This window comes from Macaca mulatta, chromosome 3 (assembly GCF_049350105.2).
Source record: "Macaca mulatta isolate MMU2019108-1 chromosome 3, T2T-MMU8v2.0, whole genome shotgun sequence".
In the NCBI taxonomy this organism is placed as follows: Eukaryota; Metazoa; Chordata; class Mammalia; order Primates; family Cercopithecidae; genus Macaca; species Macaca mulatta.
In genome coordinates, this window is record NC_133408.1 from 95,872,973 (window position 1) to 95,899,402 (window position 26,430).

Consider the following 26,430-nt stretch of genomic DNA (forward strand, 5'->3'; position numbering starts at 1 on the left):
GTGTGATGTGAGTGTAGTGTTTTGTCTCGAAGCATAGGTCAGGCACAAATAAGCCCACCCCACTAGGAATGATGTTAAAAAAAAATTTCAAGAAAGGGAAAAAAGGGAAGAGGCAGAATTTACATAAAAAGAATGTTATGTGGTAAATTCTTGTCCTGAAATAAATTAACTGGTTGTTTAAAGAAAAAAATGTTTGTAATAAGTCAGAAAGTTGAGACAAGTCAAAAAATTGTCTGCGAAAGTCATAAAAGAAAAAAACTGTTAAAAAAATTTTTTATGCAAAAAATGTTATATAATTTAAAAGTAACAAGGCCTCCTGAGTACTATTGAAGAAACAGTTTATGTGCAAGGTGTATAAGAAAAGTAAAATATACCTTCGGTAAAAAGATTACAAGGATTGGGAGGCCGAGACGGGCGGATCACGAGGTCAGGAGATCGAGACTATCCTGGCTAACCCGGTGAAATTCCGTCTCTACTAAAAAATACAAAAAACTAGCTGGGCGAGGTGGCGGGCGCCTGTAGTCCCAGCTACTTGGGAGGCTAAGGCAGGAGAATGGCGTGAACCCGGGAGGCGGAGCTTGCAGTGAGCTGAGATCCGGCCACTGCACTCCAGCCTGGGCCACAGAGCGAGACTCCGTCTCAAAAAAAAAAAAAAAAAAAAAAAAAGATTATAAGGAGGCATAAGAATGCGGATTTTTACGTACATTAAAAGGTTAAAAAAAACATTGTTTTGAAAGTTTAAGCAAGTTTAAAACGTTAATCGTAAAGAAAATTCTGTGTGTAAACATACTAGCTAAAGTTAAAAAGGTACCATCCAGTTTTTCTGTGAACTGGACATTAAAGTAAAATGCAACAGGTTTTTCTTAAAGCATCAACTCGCTCTTTAACAAAAATTATGAAAGGTTAAAAGGAGTCTATAAAATCTTACCTTATGGTCAAACATAAAAAATTGGATAAATATGTCTACAAAGTTTTATTAAAATTAAGTTAAACATTAATAACACACTAATATAAAGGTAAAATTTAGCTTATCTGGTATAAAAATCATACAAGTAGCATTATTAAATATAAAATGGTGTTTAACTTTCTTTGGTCTAAAAACTAATAAAAATAGGTGCTAAAGGAAACATTCATTTTACTACAGGATCATAGAAGTTAAAGACTTAAAACAAACTTTGGCAATTAAGACAACATACCAAAAGGCAAGTGCCTGGTTGAAATGGATCAAATATTCCATCTGGAGGTTAAATAAAAGCAATTGTTGTGCTTGTGCACATGGCAGGCCAGAGGCCCTGATTGTCCCCCTTCCACTAAGGTGGTCCTCCAGGCGACCAGGCGAAGGCTGCATGGTAGCTCTTTTCCGGGATTCTACAGCCTGGAGTAATGTCATGCCAAGCTCTCTCTGCTATATCCCGAAGTCCCTGCGGGTCAGCCCCCGAAGGCCATCCAGCTTCTGTCTCCCAACACTAAGCTCACTTCATGTCTCTCACGGCAGGGAGGGAACTTAGCATTCCTTGAAGACCTGAAACGATGCAGTGAGCTTAAGAATTTTCAAGAGCTTATCAATCAGTCAGCCCTTGTTCATCCCTGAGCAGATGTGTGGTAGTATTGTGGTGGACCTTTACTGGTCACTCTACTGAATAAACACAGTGGCACTTGTGCTTTAGTCCATTTGGCTATCCTTTTCACCCTGGCATTTCATCAACCAGAGAAAGAAAAATAATGATAATAATAATAATAAGACATTGTAAAGCAAGAGAAGCCCCTTATAGGTCTTTCAACTCTCACATCTATTTAGATGCAATTGGAGCCCTGCAAGGAATACCAGATCAATTTAAAGTCTGAAATCAAATAGTTACAGGATTTACGTCAATATTTTGGTAGATGACAGTCAATAAAAATGTAGATTAGATAAACTACATCTATTACAACCAACAGCAACGAGCTTTTCATGAGTTAAAAAGAAAAACTCCTGGCCCGGCGCGGTGGCTCAAGCCTGTAATCCCAGCACTTTGGGAGGCCGAGAGGGGCGGATCATGAGGTCAGGAGATCAAGACCATCCTGGCTAACACAGTGAAACCCCGTCTCTACTAAAAAATACAAAAACTAGCCGGGCGAGGTGGCAGGTGCCTGTAGTCCCAGCTACTCGGGAGGCTGAGGCAGGAGAATGGCGTGAACCCAGGAGGTGGAGCTTGCAGTGAGCTGAGATCGCGCCACTGCACTCCAGCCTGGGTGGCAGAGCCAGACTCCGTCTCAAAAAAAAAAAAAAAAAAAGAAAAACTCCTGTTGGCCCCAGCCCTGAGCTAACTGACCTGACAAAATTCTTTGCGCTCTGTGTGTCAAAAAGAGAAAAAATGGCAGTTGGAGTTTTAACCCAGACTGTAGGGCCCTGGCAGCAATGGCCCTGTTAGCACAAGAAGCAGATAAGCTAACTCTTAGGCAAAACCTGAACATAAAGCCCCCCCATGCTGTGGTAATTTTAATAAATACCAAAGAACACCATTAGCTAATGAATGCTAGACTAACTAGATACCAAAGCTTGCTCTGTGAAAATCCCCGCATAACCATTGAAGTTTGCAACACTTTAAATCCTGCCACCTTGCTCCCAGTATCTGACAGCCCTGTTAAACATAATTGTGTAGAGGTAGGTGTTAGACTCTGTCTATTCTAGAAGACCAGATATTCGAGACCAGCCATACGCATCGGTAGATTAGGAGTTACACGTGGACGGAGGCAGCTTCATCAACTCACAAGGAGAAAGGTGCGCAGGATATGCGGTAGTAACCTTAGATGACGTCGTTGAAGCTAAGCCATTGCCCCAGGGCACTTCGGCCCAAAAAGCAGAACTCATAGCTCTAATTCAGTGAAGGCTCTGAAACCCAGTGAAGGTAAGACTAAACATCTACACTGATTCTCGATATGCCTTTCTAACCCTTCAAGTACATGGAGCATTGTATAAAGAAAAAGGCCTGTTAAATTCTAGGGGAAAAGATATAAAATATCGACAAGAAATTCTACAATTATTAGAAGCACTGTGAAAACCACAAAAGGTGGCAGTCATGCATTGCAAGAGACACCAGCGAGTTTCCACCTCGGTAAGCCAAGGAAACTCCCCAGCAGACACAGAGGCACCAAAAGCAGCATCTACTTCTTACCGGGGATTAGTCACAGTCCCACTACTCCCTCAAATGCTTGATCTGGTGCCAACTCATTCTAAAGAGGAAAAAGATTTTCTTCAGACAGACGGAGGACAAACAATAAACGAAGGATGGATAAAGTTATCAGATAGAAGAATAGCTGTGCTGCAGCTGTTAGGAGCCGCAGTCGTGCTGGCTGTACATGAAACTACCCATTCAGGTCAAGAATCACTTGAAAAGCTGTTAGGCCAGTATTTCTACATCTCACACTTGCCAGCTCTTGCTACAACAGTAGCATTACCTGTGGACAGCACAATGCAAAGCAAGGCCCCTCTGTGCCTCCGGGCATACAAACCTATGGAGCGGCTCCTTTTGAAGATCTTCAAGTGGACTTCACAGAGATGCCCAAATGCGGAGGTAACAAGTATTTACTGGTTCCAGTGTGTACTTACTCTAGGTAAGTGGAAGCTTATCCAACACAAACTGAAAAAGTTCGTGAAGCAACCTGTGTGCTTCTTCGAGATCTCATCCCTAGGTTTAGACTGCCTCTACGAATCGGCTCAGATAACAGGCCGGCATTTGTGGCTGACTTGGCACAGAAGACGGCAAAGGTATTAAGAATCTCATAGAAGTTACATGCCGCTTATTGACCTCAGAGTTCCGGAAAGGTGGAGTGAATGAATCGAACTATCAAAAATAGTTAAAAGAAAGTATGTCAAGAGGCAAGATTAAAATGGACACAAGCCCTTCCTATAGTATTGTTTAAAATTAGGTGTACCCCCTCTAAGAAAACAGGATACTCCCCCTATGAAATTCTGTATCATAGGCCTCCTCCTATACTGCGAGGACTTCCGGGTACTCCCCAAGAGTTAGGTAAGATTAAATTACAGCGGCAACACCACAGGCCTTGAGGAAAATAACCCAGACTATCTCAACTTAGGTAAATGAGAGGTGCCCAGTCAGCTTATTCTCCCCAGTTCACCCTTTTGCTCCAGGTGACTGTGTGTGGATCAAGGACTGGAACGTGGCTCCAATGCGGCCACAGTGGAAAGGACCCCAGACCATTATCCTGACCACTCCCACAGCTGTAAAGGTGGAAGGAATCCCAGCCTGGATTCACCACAGTTGCATGAAGCCTGCAGCCACTGAGACCTAGGAGGCCAAACCAAGCCTGGACAATCCCTGCAAAGTGACCCTGAGGAAAACGACAAGCCCTGCTCCAGTCACACCCGGAAGCTGACTGATCCACGCATAGCCTAAGCATAAGGAAAGTCGTCGTGGGACTTATTTTCGTTATAACATGGACCTCTGTGGTAAAAACTTCTACTGCTTCTTCCCACACCGAGGACTGCCGTCAGTGTATACATCAGGTCACTGAGGTAGGACAAGTTAAGACAATCTTTTTATTTTATAGCTATTATGAATACCTAAGAACTCCAAAAGGAACCTGTTTGTATAATGACACCCAGTACAAAGTATGTAATCCAGGAAGTGACCAGCCCTCTGAACCTTCCATGATTACAGTCTTTGAAGTAAGACTAAGGACTGGTCCTTTCCTAAAGGGCACAAGTAAAGTAATTGCTAGAACAGAAGAGAGGTCCCCAAAAATGTAACCTTAAAATTTGATGCCTGTGCCGCTGTTAATCGTTAGCAGCATAGGATAGGATGCGGTTCTCTAGATTAGGAAAAAAGTTACACAGCAAAACTAAGTATATCTGTCAAGAATCATATTCATGTGAGATGTGTCAGTACTAGTCTTGTGTCATTTAGGCTACTTAGAAAGATAAAAAAGATCCTGTTTGGCTCCAAAAAGGAAAAGTCGGCTCCTCCTGCACGAGTAGGAGCTGCAACCCTTTAGAATTAGTAATCACAACCCCTCAGACCCAAAATAGAATAAAAGAAAATACGTAACATTAAGCATTGATGGAAAAGGACTAGATCCTAGCGTAAGCATCTTAATAAAAGGAGAGGTTCAGAGACGCTCTCCAGAACCAGTATTTCAGACTTTCTATGATGAACTAAAGGTTCCAGTACCTGAGATTCTAGGAAAAACTAAAAATTTGTTTTTGCAATTAGCCAAACATGTAGCCCAGTCTCTAAAAGTCACTTCTTGTTATGTTTGTGGAGGAACCGTAACAGGAGATCAATGGCCATAGGAAGCCCAAGAATTAGTTCCTACAGACCCAGTTCCTGATGAATTCCCGGCCCAAAAGAACCACTCTGACAATTTTTAGGTTCTAAAAGCCTCAATTATTAGACAGTATTGCATAGCTAAAGAAGGGAAAAGGTTCACTCATCCTGTAGGGCGGCTTAGTTGTCTTAGGCAAAAGCTGTATAATGGTACTGCAAAAACAGTTACATAGTGGAATTCCAATTACACAGAAAGAAATCCCTTCAGTAAATTTCCAAAGTTGCAGACTGTTTAGGCCCACTCAGAATTCCACCGGGACAGGACAGCCCCCACCAGGTTATACTGGATATGTAGATGCAGAGCTTATCCTAAGCTGCCTGATCAGTGGACAGGTAGCTGTGTAATTGGCACCATTAAGCCATCTTTCTTCTTACTGCCCATAAAAACAGGTGAACTTCTAGGCTTCCCAGTTTATGCTTCCCGCCAAAAACGAAGCATAGCCACAGGTGATTAGAAAGATGACGAATGGCCCCCAGAAAGAATCATACAATACTACGGACCAGCCACTTGGGCACAAGATGGCTCATAAAGATATCAGACCCCCATCTACATGCTCAACCGAATCACATGGTTACAAGTTGTTTTAGAAATTATTACTAATAAAACCGGTCAAGCCTTGACTGTTCTTGCCCCGCAAGAGACTCAGATAAGAAATGTTATCTATCAAAATAGATTGGCTCTCGACTACTAGCTAGCAGCTGAAAGAGAGGTCTATAAGAAATTTAACCTTACTAATTACTGTCTACACATAGATAATCAAAGGCAAGCAATTAAAGACATAGTTAAAAATATGACAAAACTGACACATGTAGCCTGCACAAGTGTAGCACGAATTCGATCCTGAAGCCATGTTTAAAAATTAGTTCCCAGCACTAGGAGGATTTAAAACTCTTACAATAAAAGTTATAATAGTAATAAGAACCTGCTTACTGCTCCCTTGTTTGCTACCTGTACTTCTTCAAACGATAAAAAAAAAAACTTCATTGCCACCTTCGTTCACCAAAATGCTTCAGTACAAGTGTACTATATGAATCACTATCAATCTATTGCACAAAAAGACATAAGCAGCAAAAACAAGAGAACTCCAACTAATGAGTGAAGGTCTCAAAGAGGGGAAATGAGGAAAGAAAAAGACCCTCTCACATTGTTTTATACTCAGTACCTGTTTTAAGAAAAAAATAAGGAAGTAAAACTAAAGACAGGCAGCCTGGCGCCAGGCCCAAAACCAGGCCTAGGTCTGCCTGGTCTAAACCCAGTAGTTAAAAATCAACTCATAACTTAGAAACCGATGTTATTCATAGATTCTAGACATTGTATAGAAGAACACTGTGAAACTCCCTGCCCTGTTCTGTTTCTACAAGTGCATGAAACCCCTGTCACGTATCCCCTAGATTGCTCAATCACGACCCTTTCCTATGAAATCTTTAGCGTTGTGAGCCCTTAAGGACAGAAATTGTGCACTCGGGGAGCTCGGATTTTAAGGATTTTTAAGGCAGTAGCTTGCTGATGCTCCCAGCTGAATAAAGCCCTTCCTTCTACAACTTGGTGTCTGAGAGGTTTTGTCTGCGGCTCATCCTGCTACACCCTGGGCCTACTTTTCTTCCTCTATACTTTGTCTCCGCGTCTTCTTTTCTCAGTCTTTCGTCTCCACCTTGTGAGAAATACCCACAGGTGTGGAGGGGCAGGCCCCCTTCAATACATCAATCAGTACATTAAGATTTACATTGGTTTGATCTGGAAGGGTGGGACAACTCAAAGGGGGAGGCTCCCAAGTCCTAGGTACACTTAAACATATTCTGATTGGCAATTGGTTGAGTTTTTATCTATAGAAAAGAATGTCTGGGTGAAGACAAGGGGTTGTGGAGACCTAGGTTTTATCATGCAGATGAAGCCTCCAAGTATCAGGCTTTAAAGAGAATAGACTGTAAATGTTTCTTATCAAATGTAAGGTCTGTGTAGATAGTAATGCTGGAAGGGTATAATGAAGCAAGTCCAACCCCCACCTGGCTTCCGTGGCCTGAACCAGTCTTTTCAGGTTACATTTCAGGGTGCCCTGGCAGAGGAGGGAATCCATTGGGATGGTTGCAGGGAGGCCTTTCAATTTTATTTTTGGTTTACAAAGCCAATACTATGACACCAGGTTTTTGAGAAAAGAAAAGCTTTTCATTCAGGTTACTCAACAAAGAGACATGAGTCCAGCTCAAATCTGTCTCCCTATGCTAGTTTTAAGGCAGTACTTTTATTAGAAAAGGTTAGGGGGCTGATTCTGGGATTAGCAAGTGATTGGTAGAAGGCAAAGGAACATCTGGAAAGTCCCTCAGACATGCACAACTATCTCTTCGTACCTCCTCATGGATCCCATACGCAAATTCAGGGGGAGTTAGTGTTATGCCCAGACCGTTTGTTCCCCCAAAGAAGACCACCAGAGTCCAGAGTCAAAGCCAAGCGGCAAGGATCTTTACTACAAGTTCGAACTTGGTCCCTCCGTTCCACAGCATATAGGAGGGCCCTCCGTTCCACAGCATATAGGAGGGCCTCGAACAATGCGAGTGCTTGCTTTTTATAGCCCGATGTAAACAGGATATGTAAAGTTATAGGGAACAAGGTAATTCTCTCGGTTACAGCATTACAATTGGTTAACATTCTACATTTAGCATTCCTTATCGGAGATCTCCCAGGTGATGTTTTTCTGAAGTTTGAAAGAAATATGGAGGAATGTGTTTGTGCTGGGCTCAGAAAGTTGGGAGATATATGGGGGATGTGCCTCATTCCTTTCATTAGTATGAAACAGGGGGAGTTAGTATGAAACACGTGGTAGAAATTTGGGTTGTGATATAAGCAAGTTCACTCTGCATATACTCATTGGCCATATTCGTTTTAACCAAGTTTAGCCAACTTCATTCTCTTAGAAGGGGAGGGAGTTTTATTTTAGCAAGTTGTTTCTTTTCTTATCTTCCATCCGGCAAGCTCGAAGATTTCTGTTATTGCTGTCTTCGGCTCTTTGGGGCACAGTTTCAAAGGGCAGAGAGTGTACCAGCTTTAGCCTTATGTTTCTGGTTCCAGGGAACAGAAAGGAATCAAACCAAGGGAACACAAGAACTAAGAGGTAAACTACGAAAAGTACAGTTCTGCTCTTAAGCTCCTCCTACAAGATCCTGTCCAGAGACATAGGAGGAGGCAAAGATGCTGGTAAGCACTTTGTGCCATCTTGTGCTCCCTCCCACCAGCCCTCTATTTGGCCAAGTTCTAGTCCCACCTGCTTTGTGCCTACTGGCATTCGCTTTCTGGTCTTTAGTGTCCTCGTCGGTAAAATGAACGTAACATCTCTAATCATCTGCATTCACACAGTGAGGTAAATGATGTGAAAGGGCTTTCAATAAGGTAGTAAGGGAAAGAGAAGAGGATACTGACTTCCCATTTTCCCAATTCCTACTTCAGAACTGCTCTCCTAGGCCCCAAGCCCCTGCCTCTGTTAGCTCCTTGATCAATTTTTGCCTATGGAGGGGCAAAACTACATGGTATCCCATGAACAAGGACCAATAATTACAGACCCATTTATTTTCTTTGCTACTTCCCATGACCACTTTTGAAATGAGAAACTGGGACAATTTCCCTGATTGGTGGGGCCTCCTCACTAGAACAAGAGGGAGCATGTATGTTTCATAATAGGCATTCCGTCAAGAAATGTCCCAAGAAAATAAATGTACGTTTCATAATAGGCATTCTGTGATGGAATGTCGCTGGAGTTGGTCTCAGCACATCTCAGTTGTTCATTCTGACTTGTTTGGACAAGTGAGTTACTACAGCACTCATTTGGAAAAATGACCAGAAAGCTACCTCCAATTTCTCAGCCTCAACGCTGGCCTCCATTTCTTTCTGTTCCTTCCCGCTCTCGTGTTCCAGCCCTCCTTCCTCCCCTTACTTCTCAAACTTCCTGCCCTCAGCCTCCTCTCCAGGGCCGTCCAAATTGTTCAATTTTCCAGCCTACTCATTTCCCCCAGCTGACTAATGTTGCCCCTTCCCAGCACTCTACCCCCCAGAACTCCCTGCCCAGCTCTTCCTCTGTTAATTCCAGAGTGTCCATATGCCGCCGCCCTGCTTGTCAGGCACCCCTTTCCAAGTGTCCCCCTATCTTTCCCCCTTGCCCTCCTCATAGCCCCTCTTGCTAGTCCCCTGTACTCTAGTCCCCACACCCTAGTACCCCCTTGCATCTTATCCTAGAGAGATGGCTTCCCTCCTACCGGGGCAGTTTAGAGCTGCCAGGACTGTGACCTTCCACAACCAGACCTGATGGCTCACAAATCTCACCCTGGCGAGATGGTTTCCCTCATACTGGGGCAGTTTAGAACTGCCAGGATTGTGGATTCTCCCAACGAGACCTGATGGCTCACGAATCTCACCCTGGAGAGATGGCTTCCTTCATACTGGGGCAGTTCAGAAGTGCCAGGACTGTGGACTCCCAGAACCAGACCTGACGGCTCACAAATCTCACCCTGGAGAGGTGGGTTTGCTCCTACTGGGGCAGTTCAGAAGTGACAGGACTGTGGACTCCCACAACCAGACCTGATGGCTCACAAATCTCACCCTGCAGAGATGGCTTCCCTCCTACTGGGACAGTTCAGAATTGTCAGGACTGTGGATTCCCAGAAGCCTGATTTGATGGACGTAGAAAATGAAAGACGGTAAACCAACGTTCAGCCTCAGTAAGTTACAAGGACCCCTTTTCCATGACCAGATTCCTGGTTATCTTATTACTAACTGTATTTTGCCTTAATCCTCATTTTGTTAACCCTCTTCAGATTCTTGAGATTACCTTTTTCTAGACAATCTTTTTTTCTTTTTGAGACACAGTCTCACTCTGTTGCCCAGGCTGGAGTACAGTGGTGCGATCTTGGTTCACTGCAACCTCCACCTCTCGGTTCAAGTGATTCTCCCACTTTAGCCTCCCGAAAAGCTAGGATTACAGGCGCCCAACACCACGCCTGGCTAATTTTCTGTATTTTTAGTAGACATGAGGTTTCACTGTGTTGGCCAGGCTGGTCTCAAACTCCTGACCTCAAGTGATCTGCCCGCCTCAGCCTCCCAAAGTGCTGGGATTACAGGCGTGAGCCACCAGCCTGGCCAACACAGTCTGTTCCTTTTCTCTCGTGTCTAGTCAGCCAGGATACACAAGCCTTTACCTTTGGAACTGGTTTCTCCATGGAACTTGGTCTGAAACCACAAAGCAAACTATAGGACTAGCGACAGAGAAAGAGAGTGAGGAGTAAAAAGCATTAATCTGTTCTCAAGGAGGGTAAGTTGTGTTGATGTGCCCTAGGTTCAAGTCAATGCAAGAACAGGTGATCCCTGAGAACTCCCTGAGAACTCACACACAGGGTACAAGGCCCCTGCTATATAGATACAGAGTTTCATTGTGTTTTTTTTGGGTCTGGTTCCTCCCAGACTTAATTTTTCTTCATTCTAGAATTCCAGAATCTTGCCAAGGACTTTCTGCCCTTAAGGAAAGTCTCCTGCAAAAAGAGGGAGGGGGCCCTCTAGTGCTCTCATCAAAGCTGAGGGTTGAGCCTCCCTCTCAGTTAGCTGCTTCTATCCCACAAAGGGAAAGGTAGCAGAGCCTGGAAGGCACAGCACGTCCAGATCCTACCCAGATGAGAGCATCTGATGAACAGATAATACAAAAAGAAGTGCTCTCCTCAAACTGATCCTTAGATTCAATACAATCTCAATCAAAACTCCAAAAGATATTTTTGTGGAACCTGGCAAGCTGTTTATAATTTACATGGAAATGTAAAGGGTCAAGAGTAGCCAAGACTCTCCTAAGAAGAAATTCTTCCTTACCAGGTATCAAAACTTATTACAAAAATTATAATAAGATAGTGTAGTACTGGTGTAAGCATAGAAAAATAGACAAATGACACAGAATACAGAAACAGACTCACACATATGTGGACACCTTAATACCAAAGTAGCATGACAGAACAGTGGAGATAGGACTGTCTTTATATTCTATAAAGTGGTCTTAGGTCAACTGGATGCTTAAATGAGTAACTAATGATTTCTACCTCACAATTCATTCAAAAAATCATTTTCAGGTGAAACATAAGATATGATGTGAAAGGATAAAAACAATGAATCTTCTAGAACTGCTCTGTCCATGTATGGATACTGAACATTTGAGATATGCTATTAAGTAAAATTTGCACTGGAGTTTAATTACTTAGTAGGAAAAAACAATGTGAAATATCTCAATTTTTATATTGAAACTTTGAAATAATTTGGAGTTACATAACAATATTAAAATTAGTTTTATCTGATTATTTTGCTCTCTTAATGTGGATACTACAAATTTTAAATTATGTATGCAGCTCAGTATTTTTATTAGACAACACTGATCTAGAAGGTAATATAGAAAAATATCTTCAGGACATCAAATTAGTAAAAATGTCTTAAATGGCATTTAAAAAGTATTAACCACAAAGGGAAAGACTAATATAGTTGACCACATTTCAATTATGGTATAAAAAAGACACTATTAAGATACTGAAAAGGCAAGCGACAGAGAGGGAAAAGAATTTGCAGCACATATAAGTCTTAAAGGGCTTTTTTCAATAATATAAAAAGAACTTGAACAAATAAAAAAAAGATAATCCAATAGAAAAACAGGAAAAGACTTGGAGCATGTACTTCACAAAAAGAGGACAGCCCAATGACCAGCAGACCTATTAAAAAGTGTCCAGCCTCACCAACAAATCAAAAAATGTAAAGTAAAACAATGAGATGACACTATATACCCCACCAAAATTACTGTAATTAAAAGGATGGACAATGCCCAGTGTTGGCAAGGAGCATGAAGAACACCAGTGATAAAGTTAATTGGTTCCACTGTTTTGGAAAACAATTTGATATCATCTACTAAAAGCGAAGATAGGTATTCCCTAGAATCCATCACTTCGACTCTTAAGTATATATCCAACAAAATGATTTGCACATGTGCACCAAGAGATATCTAAAAAATGCTCATGATAGCATTATTTGTAATAGCCCATGATGAAACAACTGAATGCCTGTCAACAGTTGAATAAATAAATAAATAGTGGGGTATCACCAAAGGGAACACTACACAGTTAAGAGAAGAAATTAAACCACAGGAATATGCAACAGCATAGATGAATTCCACAAGCACAATGCTGAACAAAAGAAGCCAAGCACAAAAGTATGCATAATACATGATTATATTTCTATAAAGTGAAGAAACAGCTAGAGTAATCTATGGTGTTACAAGTGGAGAGGGTGGTTAGCGTTGAGGAAAAAGAAGAGTGGGAAAGCATACAACAGTGGCTTCTGGGGTGCTGTCAATATTCTATTAATATTTCTAGACTTGTGAGGTGATTATACACATTTGTGATCTATATATTGGGAATGGAAGCACTTTTCTGTGTATGTATGATGTTTCACACTAAACATTTTCTTTTAAAGAATGTGCCTATTGGCCGGGCACGGTGGTTCACGCCTGTAATCCCAGCACTTTGGGAGGTCGAGGTGGGCGGATCATGAGGTCAGGAGATCGAGACCACAGTGAAACCCCGTCTCTACTAAAAATACAAAAAATTAGCTGGGCGCAGTGGCGGGCGCCTGTAGTCCCAGCCACTTGGGAGGCTGAGGCAGGAGGATGGCGTGAATCCGGGAGGCAGAGCTTGCAGTGAGCCAAGATTGCGCCACTGCACTCCAGCCTGGGCCACAGAGCAAGACTCTGTCTCAAAAAAAAAAAAAAAAAAAAAAAAAAAAAAAAAAAAAAGAATGTGCCTATCAAGAAGGCCTAACTTTGAAAAGTGAGTTCTGACAAGTTGTGATTCTGTGTGGGGAGGTACAAGGTTATACATAAAAACCCTAGGAGCTTTCCCCTTCTACCTTCCCTCCCCATTTGCCAACCATAGAGTACCATATAGCTTTACCCTATTATTTATTAATATTGTGAATGGATATTTTCAAATGTGAAATCAACCTGTGACAAACCCCATTTGGTTATGATGTATTATTCCTTTTATATATTACCAGATTTTTTGCAACTATCTAGTTAAGGATTTTTCCATCTACGTTGATGGGGGATATTGATCTTTGTTTTTTTCTTATAATAATTTGTCTGGCTTTGGTATTAATGTAATGCTGGCCTCATAAAATAAGTTGAGAAATGTTCCCTCTTCTTCTGTTTTCTGACAGAGTTTGTGAAGGATTGGTATTTTCTTCATTACAGTAGTCCTCCTGACCTGCAGTTTCACTTTCTTTTTTTTTTTTTTTTTAAATAGAGACAGGGTCTATGCTGTCCAGGCTGGTCTCGAACTTGTGGCCTCAGGTAATACTCCTGTTTGGCCTCCCAAAGTGCTGGGATTACAGGTGTGAGTCACTGCACCTTGCCCAGTTTCATTTTCAATGGCTTCAGCTAGTCATGGTCAACCACATTCTGAAAATTGTAAATGGAAAGTTTCAGTAATAAACAATTCATAAGTCTTAAATTGTGTGCCATTCTGAGGAGCGTGATGAAATCTTACACTGTCCCTCTCCATTCCACTTGACTTGTGAATCATCCCATCGTCCAGCCTATCCTCGCTGTATAGGCTACCCTCTCATTAGTCACTGAATAGCCATCTTAGTTATTGGATTGACTGCAGCAGTATCAAGGTGCTTGTGTTTGAGTAATTTTTATTTTACTTAATAATGACCCCAAAGCCCAAGAGCAGTGATGCTGGCATATTGTTATAAACATTCTATTTTACTGCTAGTTTTGTTAATCTCTTATGCCTAATTTCTAAATGTTTTAAAATTGTTTTAAAGTTTAAAAAGTTTAAAATTTGTAAAAAGTTTAAAATTTTTAAAATTCAAAACTGAAACATTTTAAATTAAAAATTTAATTAATTTTTTTTGTTAATCTCTTGTGCCTAGCTTTTAAACTAAACTTTATCATATGTATGTACAGGAAAAAAATTAGAAAAATATGTATCTTCATAGAATTACAATAATTAACTGCATGGTGACTCTCATGGATAGTTTTTAAAAATAGTTCATAACAAGCAGAGATTATGTTTAGGGCACACTTTATGGACTTAGAATCTTTGCTATTGCTTATCAAGAGCGAAGAAAACAACTCTACTTAATAGAAATTTATGCTCTCAGTACATAAATATATATATGAGCATCCAAGAGAGGTCTGGGTTCCTATATTAAGTCGTGGCTTTTATTTCTCTAAGACACCATGTTTGCTTAGAATAGTATGTGAAAACAGAATATTAAAAAACAGCAGAGCTATTGTTTGAGTTCTTTTTTTCTAAAATTATATACTTGTAAGGCTCAACATTAAAGAACGCAAGTGGAGAACTGTCACTAAATCCTAGCTAGCTCTGTACTAGTCTAAACAATTTAAAGAAAGAAAATCATATGAATTAAATGGCAGTTTTGAAAAGCCTCTTTCAAAAGTACTGAAGAATGAAGGGTTTTGTGATTTGCTACAAGGTAGAAGGGTTTCTTTTTCTTTCTTTTTTTTTTTTTTTGAGACAGAGTTTCGCTCTTGTTGCCCAGGCTGGAGTGTAGTGGCCTGATCTCAGCTCACTGCAACCTCCGCCTTCCAGTTTCAAGCGATTCATCTGCCTCAGCCTCCCGAGTAGCTGGGGATCACACGCCCGGCTAATTTTTGTATTTTTAGTAGAGATGGGGTTTCACCATGTTGGCCAGGCTGGTCTTGAACTCCTGAGCTCAGGTGATCCGCCTGCCTCGGCCTCCCAAAGTGCTGGGATTACAGGCGTAAGCCACCATACCTGGCCTTTGCAAGGTTCTTAATGAAACCCATGTCTGCCCCATGGGACTTCACTGGTGATATTAGGAATGTGTTAGGCTCCCTTTGGTGGGTGTGATGCACTCCCAGAAATTATAATATCTCTATTGCCCCATGAAAGTTCAATATTGAAATGAAAAAAAATTGAAATGTTAAACATGAATTGATGTACAAAAGATTGCCAGGGTAAAGTTCATTAACATTTCAATTAAACGCCATGGCCAACAGACAGGGTGAAACCCTGTCTCTACTAAAAATACAAAACATAGCCAGGCGTGGTGGTGCACACCGGTAATCCCAGCTACTCGGGAGCCTGAGGCAGGAGAATTGCTTGTACCCAGGAGGTGGAGGATGCAGTGAGTGAAGATTGTGCCACTGCACTCCAGCCTGGGAGGCAGAGTGAGACTGTCTCCAAAAAATAAAAAAACAAAAACAAAAAACAAAAAACCCTGGAGCCACGTGCACATATATGAACAGCATACCTTGTGACAATGAGCACAGTGGTGTGATGAAAGGCACAAGTGCAGAGGGCCATATTTCAAATATAGTTTTATTGTTTTTTTTCCTTGAGACAGAGTCTTGCTGTGTCACCCAGGCTGGAGTGCAATGGCGAGATCTCGGCTCACTGCAACCTCTGCCTCCTAGGTTCAAGCGATTCTCCTGCCTCAGCCTCCTGAGTAGCTGGGACTACAGGCACGTGCCACCACGCCTGGCTAATTTATGTGTGTGTGTGTGTGTGTGTGTGTGTATATATATATTTATATATATTTTAGTAGAGACGGGGGTTTCACCATGTTGGCTAGGCTGGGCTTGAACTCCTGGCCTCAAGTGATCCACCTGCCTCAGCCTCCCAAAGTACTGGGATTTACAGGTGTGAGTCACCACACCTGGCCCATATTTCAAATCTAAATGAACACCCAGAGTTTATTCAGAAGTCACACTTCTGACAACTTAATTACCTACAAAACTGCCAAGAACCAGAAACAAATGAAAAAAAAATCTATCAGCAAAACCAGCTATTATAAAGTTCTTGACAGTATACCAAGAAGGCTGTAAGTTTCCTTTCATAACGCGTGACTGAGTCATTTTATTTCACACAACAGATTCAGTAGACATGGTCTCCCAATCAATGGAAGAAAAGCATCAAATAAAAGGAAGCTGAAACCACCACCATCACTATGGATAGTACTGACATTGGGAAGTAATTACTAACATCTCTGTCATCTCTCTGGCCGGCTAGGGCCCGACGAAGTCAGAGCCATGTGCAAATAACTCTATGTTAAACGGAGAATGCCACAGTATGAGTGACATTTGCTCTGAAGAGTCACCCAGACTAACTTAAATTGTGTTCAGTAAGTTCTGTTTCAAAATCCATTTTAATAAAACCTTCACAAGAAAAATGGCTACAATGAAGTGTCTATACTTATGAGAAAAGGTACAAAAAGCCACAAGGATGTTCTTTGCAGCACTATTCAAAATAGTGAAAAATTAGAATGCCACCTAAGTATCTAAAAAGGAGATCAGTTAAATAAATAACAGTATTTCTACAAAATACTATTTAGCAATTTTAAAACATAATTCAATTATTTACTAATATAGAAAAATATTAATGGTATATTTCACATGAAAAAGGTAGGCCATGAAACATGATTATGGTTTGATACCTTTTCTTTTATTTTTTTATTTTTTTATTTTTTTGAGAAAGGGTTTTACTGTCACCCAGGCTGGAGTGCACTGGTGCCATCTCAGCTCACTGCAGCTTCGACCTCCTGGGCTCAAGTGATACTCCTGCTTCAGCCTCCCAAGTAGCTGGGACTACAGGCATGCACCACCAAACCTGGCTTTTTTTTTTTTTTTACTTTTTGGCAAAGATGAGGTCTCCCTATGTTGCCCAGGCTGGTCTCGAACTCCTGGGCTCAAGCGATCTTCCCATCTTGGCCTCCCAAAGTGCTGGGATTACAGGCATGAGCCACTGCACCTGGCCAGTACATATTATTTATCATAAATGTTATTTTCAAAAATACTGAAATATGATTTAAAAACCGCCAAAAACGTCAGCTTAGATAACATCCTCTCAAAATATCTTAGGGAGAACCTGAGTTCTTAATCCATATAAAATCAGAGCAGTCTTAAAATTAAGTAGGTAAGTAGACTCTTCTCCCTATGTGTTTGCATCTTCCTGTTGTCCATCCCTAGTAGATTAGGGCCCTTCTGCAGCCTTCCCTTTAGCAAAAATCTGCGTTCAGCAAAGGATCTGAATCATATCAATGACATGAAGTAGACGATTACTCATGGTGTATAAGTATTTTACTAGGGATCAAAGGTTTAAGCTAAAGAAAGGAATTAGGCACATTCTTGCTAGCTAGGAGGACCCATAAGAGAACGAAGGAATCTTCTTGATATTTTTATTTCTAAGTTCAGGTACACAAGTTGACACCCACTCCACTTAGTCACAATGCCAAAGCCTGAATGAAAACTATTCCATTGTTCTGTCACTGCTGCAGCCCTGCTAGGTCAGAGATTTTCATAATTTCACCACATACAAAAAGCATGGCCAAAATCAGGAAAAACTGTCTACCAAAATATTAAAGTTGAAGAAATAAAAGTGCAGTGAAGGGCCAGAAAATGCAATCTTGTTTCACAACAAAGTTTCTGTAAAACTAGCAGCTAAAAAGAATCTTAAAAGGTTATTCTTCCTTAACTGCTAACCCTTCAGTTTTCTTTCTGGTTCCAAAGAACTACTTATTTCAACAAGAATCAAACAAACCCTCCCAAATGTTTCATTATTGTCACCACAGGATTTCATTAATAGCAGGTGCCAAAAAAGGCTTGACAGTGAGTCATCTGTCACCAAAACCTGAATCACTCAGGGCTTTAGTATAGTTGTAACACCCCAACATAAACAATCCCCCTAATATCAACCCATTTCTAAATTTGCAATGCAACATTCTGCTACCCCATGGAGACTTTGTGACCAGTTCACTCACACTGATGGGAAAATCTGCCATTCTCTACACTGCTGCTGGTTGCTTTCTTCACTGGTGGAATAGTGTTAAGATTAGTTCTAGCTCTTTTATACTTCTGCTTTTTAGACATATAGACCAATGGGACAGAACAGAGGTCTCAGAAATAACACCACACATCTACAGCCATCTGCTCTTTGACAAACTTGACAAAAATAAGCAACGGGGAAAGGATTCTCTATTTAATAAGTGTTGCTGGGAAAACAGGCAAGCCATATGCAGAAAACTTTAACTAGACCCCTTCTTTACACCTTATACAAAAATTAACAGAGGATGGATTAAAGACTTAAACTAAGACCTAAAACCCTAAAAACCCTAGAAGAAAACCTAGGCAATACCATTCAGGATATAGGCATGGGCAAAACTTCATGACTAAAACACCAAAAGTAATTGCAACAAAAGCCAAAATTGACAAATGAGATCTAATTAAACTAAAGAGCTTCTGTACAGCCAAAGAAACTAGCATTAGAGTGAACAGGCAACCTATAGAATGGGAGAAAATTTTTGCAATCTACCCATCTGACAAAGGTCTAATATCCAGACTCTACAAGGAACTTAAATAAATTTACAAGAAAAAAAACAAACAACCCCATCAAAAAGTGGGCAAAGGATATGAACAGACACTTCTCAAAAGAAGGTATCTATGCGGCCAACAAATATATGGAAAAAAGCTCATCATCACTGGTCATTAGAGAAATGCAAATCAAAACCATGAGATACCATCTCATGCCAGTTAGATTGGTGATCGTTAAAATGTCAGGAAACAACAGATGCTGGAGAGGATGTGGAGAAATAGGAACACTTTTACACTGTTGGTGGAAGTGTAAATTAGTCCAACCATTGTGGAAGACAGTGTGGCGATTCCTCAAGGATCCAGAACCAGAAATATCATTTGACCCAGCAATCCCATTACTGGGTATATACCCAAAGGATTATACATCATTCTACTATAAAGACACATGCACACGTATGTTTAATGCAGCACTATTCACAATAGCAAAGACTTGGAACCAACCCAAATGGTCATCAATGATAGCCTGGATAAAGAAAATGTGGTATATACACACCATGGAATACTATGCAGCCACGAAAAAGAATGAGTTCATGTCCTTTGCAGAGACATGGATGAAGCTGGAAACCATCATTCTCAGCAAACACAGGAACAGAAAACCAAACACCACATGTTCTCACTCATAAGTGGGAGTTGAACAATGAGAACACACAGACACAGGGAGGGGAACATCACAGACTGGCACCTGTTGGGGGATGGGGGGCAAGGGGAGGGAGAGCATTAGGACAAATACCTAATGGATACGGGGCTTAAAATCTAGACGACTGGTTATGCAGCAAACCACCATGACACATGTATACCTATGTAACAAACCTGAATGTTCTGCCCATGTATCCCAGAACTTAAGAGTATAATTTAAAAAAAAAAAATTGTTACTCCTCTTTTTTTGTATTAGAAATACAGTTTGGTAAATCCAGTTTATTTAAGACAAAACTGCAAGCTATGTATACAAAACAAACTATCAGAAAAGTGGTCAAAAATTAATTATTTTAACTTTTTATGACATCTCTTTGGAAAATAACCTATTCCCTTTTAACTTGAGTAGTTAAAAAAGTTCTATCCTGTTTGTGAAAAAAACCATAAGAGTTAATGAGTTAATGTGATATACATTTGACGCTACTTAGCAAAAAATTATGGTAGTTCGACAAATATACTTTATATATTGGAACAAACAAAACTCTGGAATATACAATCAACAACAAGCCAATTTACTACAGAGAAGGTATTCATAAATTATTTCATGCCAAAGGGTCTAATGTCAGATAAATTTTTGTTTGTTTTGTTTGAGACAGGGTCTCACTGTCACCCAGGTTGGAGTGCAGTAGGGAGATCTTGGCTTACTGCAACCTCCGCCTCCCAGATTCAAGCAAATCTCCCGCCTCAGCCTCCTGAGTAGCTGGGATTACAGGCAAACGCCACCATGTCCAGCTAATGTTTATATTTTTAGGGGAGATGGGGTTCCCCTATATTGCCTAGGCTGGTCTCAAACTCCTGAGCTCTAATAATCCGCCTCACTTGAGCCTCCCAAAGATTACAGGCGTGAACCACCGCGCCCGGCCACACTTATTATCCCTTGTTAAATGTTAAATTATCCCTTGTTAATTATTATCCCTTGTTAAATATTAAATTTTAAACAATTCAGTAAAAAGTTGAAATGAGTAAATATTTTGAAACGACTTTAAATGTCATGGTAGAACTCAAAAAATCACTTAAAATGTTCTAAACGTTAAGTATATCAGTAAACTAGAAAAATGACATCTAGAGGCTAACACGCTATCTACAGAATAATTCACTTCCACAAGTTACCCAAATAAAAGTGAAAAAAAAGAACAAATGATAAAAGTAATAGATGTTCATTTAAATTCCAATGAAAGATTTTTCATTTAAAATACATCTGAGGCTGGGCACGGTGGCTCAAGTCTGATGCCTGTAATCCCAGCACTTTGGGAGGCCAAGGCAGGCGGATCACTTGAGGTCAGGAGTTCTAGACCAGCCTGGTCAACTTGGTGAAACCCCGTCTCTACCAAAAATATAAAAAATAAGCCGGGTATGGTGGTGCATGCCTGTAATCCCAGTTACTCAGGAGGCTGAGGCAGCAGAATCACTGGAACCCAGGAGGTGAAAGTTGCAGGAGATCCCGCAACTGCACTGCACTCCATCTGGGGTGACAGAACGAGACTCTGTCTGGGGGGGGGGTGGGGGGGAAGAATTAAAATACATTTGAGGACTTCAAAGGTGGAAAAGTGCAAGAAACAAGATGAATTAACATTTTCCACAAGCCTAGTTTTGGGTCTTCAACAGCAGTATTAGAAGATGGCTTTTACTTTGAGGTCCGTGTCAAATGACAAAGTTATCATGCTTAACCAAGTGGACTGTTGAAAGGCATCACTTTTAAAACAAAGGTTTTACTTCAGTCACTTGTATTTAAAAGTTACAAATTATGACCAAGTATAGGAATTTTCCCTATGCACAATCTCAGCGCACAGAAAGAACGGATGGTCAACATGACCCACGGCAATTTTGAATACTTGGAAGAGCAGTCTAAGTACCCTCACACAAGTTAAAACCACGTGAAGTCAGAGTCACAACTCAATGAGCCACGCACCTCTAATCCTTTACACCTGGAAGTAAAATAGTAACGTGGAGAATTAGGTAGCTGATTAATCTATCCTGGGGCAAATCTTACATACTTTAATTAAAGCCTCTAAAAACACCTGATGTACAGGTTATAAAGAACAGATTCTAGACCAGTCATTATAAGACTTATGCACGTAATACACAATTTTCAAAACTTTTTTTTTTTTTTGCTCTTGTTGCCCAGGCTGGAGTGCAAGGCTCACAGCAACCTCTGCCTCCCGGGTTCAAGCGATTCTCGTGTCTCAGCCTCCCAAGTAGCTGGGATTACAGGCATGTGCCACCACGTGCAACTAATTTTGTATTTTCAGTAGAGGCGGGGCTTTCACCATGTTGTCCAGGCTGGTCTCGAACTCCTGACCTCAGGTGATCCACTCGCCTCGGCCTCCCAAAGTGCTGGGATTACAGAATTGAGTCACCGCACCCGTCGCCAAAATTTTCTTTTGAGACAGGGTCTTGCTCTCTCATCCAGGCGGGAGTGCAGTGGTGGGATCAAGGGCCACTGTAGCCTCAGCCTCCTGGGCTCAAGAGATCTTCCCAACTTAGCCTCCCGACTAGCTGGGACTACAAGTGCGCTATCACATGCAGCTAATTTTTAAAATTTTTTGTGGAGACAGTTTCCCTTTGTTACCCAGGCTGGTCTCAAACTCCTGAGCTCAAGTGATCCTTTCATATCAGTCTCTAAAAGTGCTGCCATTACAGGTGTGAGGATATATTTCAAAATTACGCACAAACAGTTTTTTCACTCCCATCACTTTTTCTGTTATTCCCTAGAGAACTTAATTTTTGCCAATACGTCTTCTAAAATGTTACATTTCCTGCGGAATGCAAGAAACTAAACGCTTCATGAGCTAGTGGTGGCCATTACTATTTTTAATACTTCAAAAAAGCATTTCAATTTACTGTTCACTAGCACATTATGACATCATTCCCTTCCAGTGTTTGCTTGCTCATTAGATAATCCTGTTTCTATTTTGTTCTCTTGCCTTCAATATACAGATCGCAAATATTCCATTTCAGATGATGGATTAAAGATTCAATGAGGCTGCTGAAAAACGCCTTTATATTTGAACGGTTTGGTCGGTAATACGCCTTCTCTTATTGCGGTTGATCTGGAGAGATTCATCTCTCACCAAAAGGTAAAATCCGGAGAAGATGAAATAGCAAAACTAAGGACCAATGGGAAGGGGGAGGCAGGGTTAATCGACAACCGTACTTAACACGACAGATTCCAAGGCTTCCATCAGATAAACAAAGGAAGCTGATTTTTCTACAGAGGCTGCAGGTGCGCAAGCTACCTGAAGTATTAGTATGCAAGCCCACTGAGCCTATTACCTTGAAAGCAGAGTCCAAGCACTGAATTTTTCTAGACTCCCATTATAGGTGGACACCCAGAAAGCCAGTGGAGACAATGATGGACGGGGAAGAGAGTGGGGCCGGTCTTCGATTCCTTCCTCCCACTCCACCAAAGCAGAAGCTAAAATCCTACAACCTACACATACCAATCTGCGCCTCCGCCGCTCATAACCATTTTTCAGGTGCAAAAGGAAGGGGTTGTGGGGGCTGGGCTTCATGTGGGGCGGGTGGGAGGAGTTGCAAAGGAGTCAGGTTGAGAGGCGAAGGGTCGCGGGCGCGGTGGGGAGGACTGCACGACGCGAGCTGGGAACACAGAAGGAGGGCAGGGGGCGCCGGGAGGTGCGAACGCCCGAACGGCCGGGGGCGGGGGCGGGCCCTTTCCTCACCTGGCAGCCCTTCTTATGGTGAAAGCCAACAACCACGATGTGCAGTACGGGCCCCCGGGGGGCGCCATCCCCGCCTCTCCTGGCCTTCTCCATGGGCGGCCGCCGCGGGCCCACACTACGACTTCGACTGCCAAGGGCAGCGGGTCTGACGACCCCACCGTGTGCGGAGAGCCGCGGACTTCGGGTGTCAGCGAGCGCAGCACTTGAGGGCCGCACCGGGAGATCTGTGGAGGGAGAGCAGCTCCCGCCCCCGGGGCCGCGGCCGCCCTTCTCTCATCCGCTTCCGCAGCTTCCGGGCTGTCACCTGACGCGGCGGCAGCTGCCGGCGAGGCGGGGCGGGGCAAGGCCGGGAGGGCCCTGACGGCTGGGGGTTCTGAGAGACCGAGGTGGAGCCTGGGGGAGTTAGGTGGGGCTAGGAAAAAAGCGATCGACTGGACGGGGGCGGGGGGTCGGGGGTTCGGGGGGTCGGGGGGGGGACCGGAGGGGGCCTTGACGTGGAGCAGCGGGGTGGGGCTTTCGTGACCCGGGCGGCTGGGCCTGCGGAGCCTGTAGTGTCCGCGGGACCTGGAGGTGCGGCGTGGCACACCTGCTTTTTCCTCCCTGGATTCAATCTCAAAGCACTTCCTTCTCTTTTGCCTTCTCATTTTCCTCCTTAAAGTTTTCCCCCTTCCCTCTTCTTTTCTGTTTTCCTTGCTTTTTCACATCTTTTCGATTCACTCTCCGAGTGTCCGATTCCTTCACCTCCTTGCCTTTGCCTCTGTGGCCTCCGTCCTTATTCTCAAATATGTAATAACATGGAGCATACTGGTGAGGTTGCGTATCTGTGTATTCAGCCTTTAAATTACTTGCTTACCCGAGAATTCTTGTTTGTTTGTTTCTAGAGCTTTTTTCCCCTTCATTTAAATATTATGTGTAGCAATCTGAGACGCATTTAAAACCTGAAACCGAATATCCTTGACAATAAAGGAAGTTTACTTGGATACTTGTAAAATGGTTATTCTAGTCCTGCGATTTTAAAAGAGTATTATTTTCATTCCATCTCTTTTTGGGTTTAGTACTCTGAGCCTATTACCTTGAAAGCAGAGTCCAAGCCTCTCAGCCTGACTCCTTTGCAACTCCTCCCACCTGCCCCACATGAAGCCCAGCCCCCACAACCCCTTCCTTCTGCGCCTGAAAAATGGTTATGAGCAGCGGAGGAGCAGGTTGATATGTGTAGGTTGTAGGTTTTTAGCTTCTGCTTTGGTGGAGTGGGAGGAAGGAAGGTCAATACAAAATATATGGGTTCTGTTGTCACCAGGGTTTTTTAATTACTGACTGTACTGCAATTTTTTTTTTTTAAGCAGTGAATCTCATGTCAATTTAAAGTGCATTCTAGAAACACTAGCAGATTTAACAAGTCTTATCTACGACAGTTTTCAAATAACCTAAAGGATAGGAGTCTGCTTCAAGTAGAATTAGAGATTACTACAGTAACTATGATATTTTGCACTTCTGGTCTTGAAAAATAAGGAGCTCTGTTCTAATCTAAGCATAGCGGAGAAAAACAGTAGGCTTCCTAAATCAAATTTAGTTTCTGTGATTCAGTAGAACTGTTTTAATGCTAATACTGTAGACATTTTTCAAGATGTTGCTATACATTTCTGTATTACAAAATTATTGGCATTGGCTCAGAAAACTGTAAAACTATATTGCTCCCTGTATGCAGAATATATTAACTGTTTTCTTAATATATTAACTGTTTTGAGATGTCAACTGTGTGATGTGTTAACTATTAACATTTTCTTGATATAAACTGTCTTGATATTTTCCACAATTAACATGGCTAAAATTACTGTCTAATGAACACCTTTTAAAGATATCTATAAGGGCCGGGCGTGGTGGCTCACGCCTGTAATCACAGCACTTTGGGAGGCCAAGGCAGGTGGATCACCTGAGGTCAGGAGTTCTAGACCAGCCTGGCCAACATGGTAAAACTCCATCTCTACTAAAAAATACAAAAATTAGCCGGGCGTGGTGGCAGGCACCTGTAATCCCAGCTACTCAGAGGGCTGAGACAGGAGAATTGCTTGAACCTGGGAAGCGGAGGTTGCAGTGAGCCAAGATTGCGCCATTGCACTCCAGCCTGGGGGACAAGAGCGAGACTTCCTCTCAAAAAAAAAAAAAAAAAAAAAAAAAGATGTATGCAAAAACAGGGCCAGGCACGGTGGCTCATGCCTGTAATCCCAGTACTTTGGGAGGCCGAGGCGGGCAGATCACTTGAGGCCAAAAGTTGGAGACCAGCCTGGGCAACATGGTTGAAACCCCATCTCTACTAAAAATACAAAAATTAGCTGGGCATGGTGGTGCATGCCTGTAATCCCAGCTACTAGGGAGGCTGAGGCAGGAGAATCCCCTGAACCCGGGAGGTGGAGGTAGCAGTGATCTGAGATTGTGTCACTGCACTGCACTCCAGCCCGGATGACAGAGTGAGACTCCATCTCAAAAAGAGAAAGAAAGGGAGAGAGAGAGAGAAAGAAAGAAAAAGTAACTGGGAAAATTGAGAGAGAAAGTGAACAAGGGAATTTCCAGAATTTTTTTCATCTCTAAATATACAGACTGGGCCACTTAAGAGTTTAGAATATAAGTGGGGCCCGGCCGCTCACACCTGTAATCTCAGCACTTTGGGAGGCCAAGGCGGGTAGATCACTTGAGTCTAAGAGTTCGAGACCAACCTGAGCAATGTAATGAGATCTCATCTCTACAAAATGTAATAAAAAATAAATAGCTGGACTTGGTGGCACACACCTGTGGTACTGGCTTCTTGAGCCTGCGAGCACACCACTGTACTCCTGCCTGGGTAACAGAGTGAGTTAATAAATAAAGTTTAAAATATGATGGGGTGTTGCTATGTTGCCCAGGCTGGCCTCAAACTCCTGGGCTCAAGGGATCCTCCTGCCTCAGCCTCCTGAGTAGCTGGGGCTACAGTTGCCTGCCACCATGCATATCTTACATTGCGTTTTAAATGAGTTGTGTTAATGTAGAATAAATTCATTAACAAGATATTGTCCACAAGGACAATTGTCTATTGGGAAAATAATAAAATTTCTCATTTAACTCAGGGGAGAAAATTAGAAATACCTTTCTAAACATATAATACATCGAAGAGCCTTTGGTAGTTACATGTATTTTATGATAAATTATAAATTCTATTTTACATTTTCTACTTAAGACTTAAAAGGAGAAAAATCATTGAGACACAGAGCTATGACATATTTTCAAGTTCATAACAACTATCCATTTGGAATTGGCCTGTTCTTCCTTTTTGAGTGT

The 26,430-nt window shown here is 42.0% G+C and overlaps 1 protein-coding gene and 1 long non-coding RNA gene across 5 annotated transcripts in view; one reads left to right on the forward strand and one right to left on the reverse strand.

Annotated features, from left to right (window-relative positions):
- Positions 1 to 23,364, reverse strand: part of AVL9 (AVL9 cell migration associated) — a 101,730-nt gene extending 78,366 nt beyond the window's left edge. For 3 of the 4 annotated variants that reach the window (XM_077994556.1, XM_028844784.2, XM_015133728.3), the window contains exon 1: positions 23,122 to 23,364. In XM_077994556.1, coding sequence (XP_077850682.1) covers positions 23,122 to 23,214 — 93 coding nt within the window. In that variant the 5' untranslated portion in view covers positions 23,215 to 23,364. 4 annotated transcript variants of the gene reach the window in all.
- On the forward strand, positions 4,378 to 9,687 carry LOC144339873 (uncharacterized). The gene is made up of 3 exons (XR_013415409.1): positions 4,378 to 4,516; positions 8,392 to 8,517; positions 9,550 to 9,687. It is a non-coding gene; the product is annotated as an uncharacterized LOC144339873 (long non-coding RNA).
- Positions 23,365 to 26,430: the final 3,066 nt, after the last annotated feature.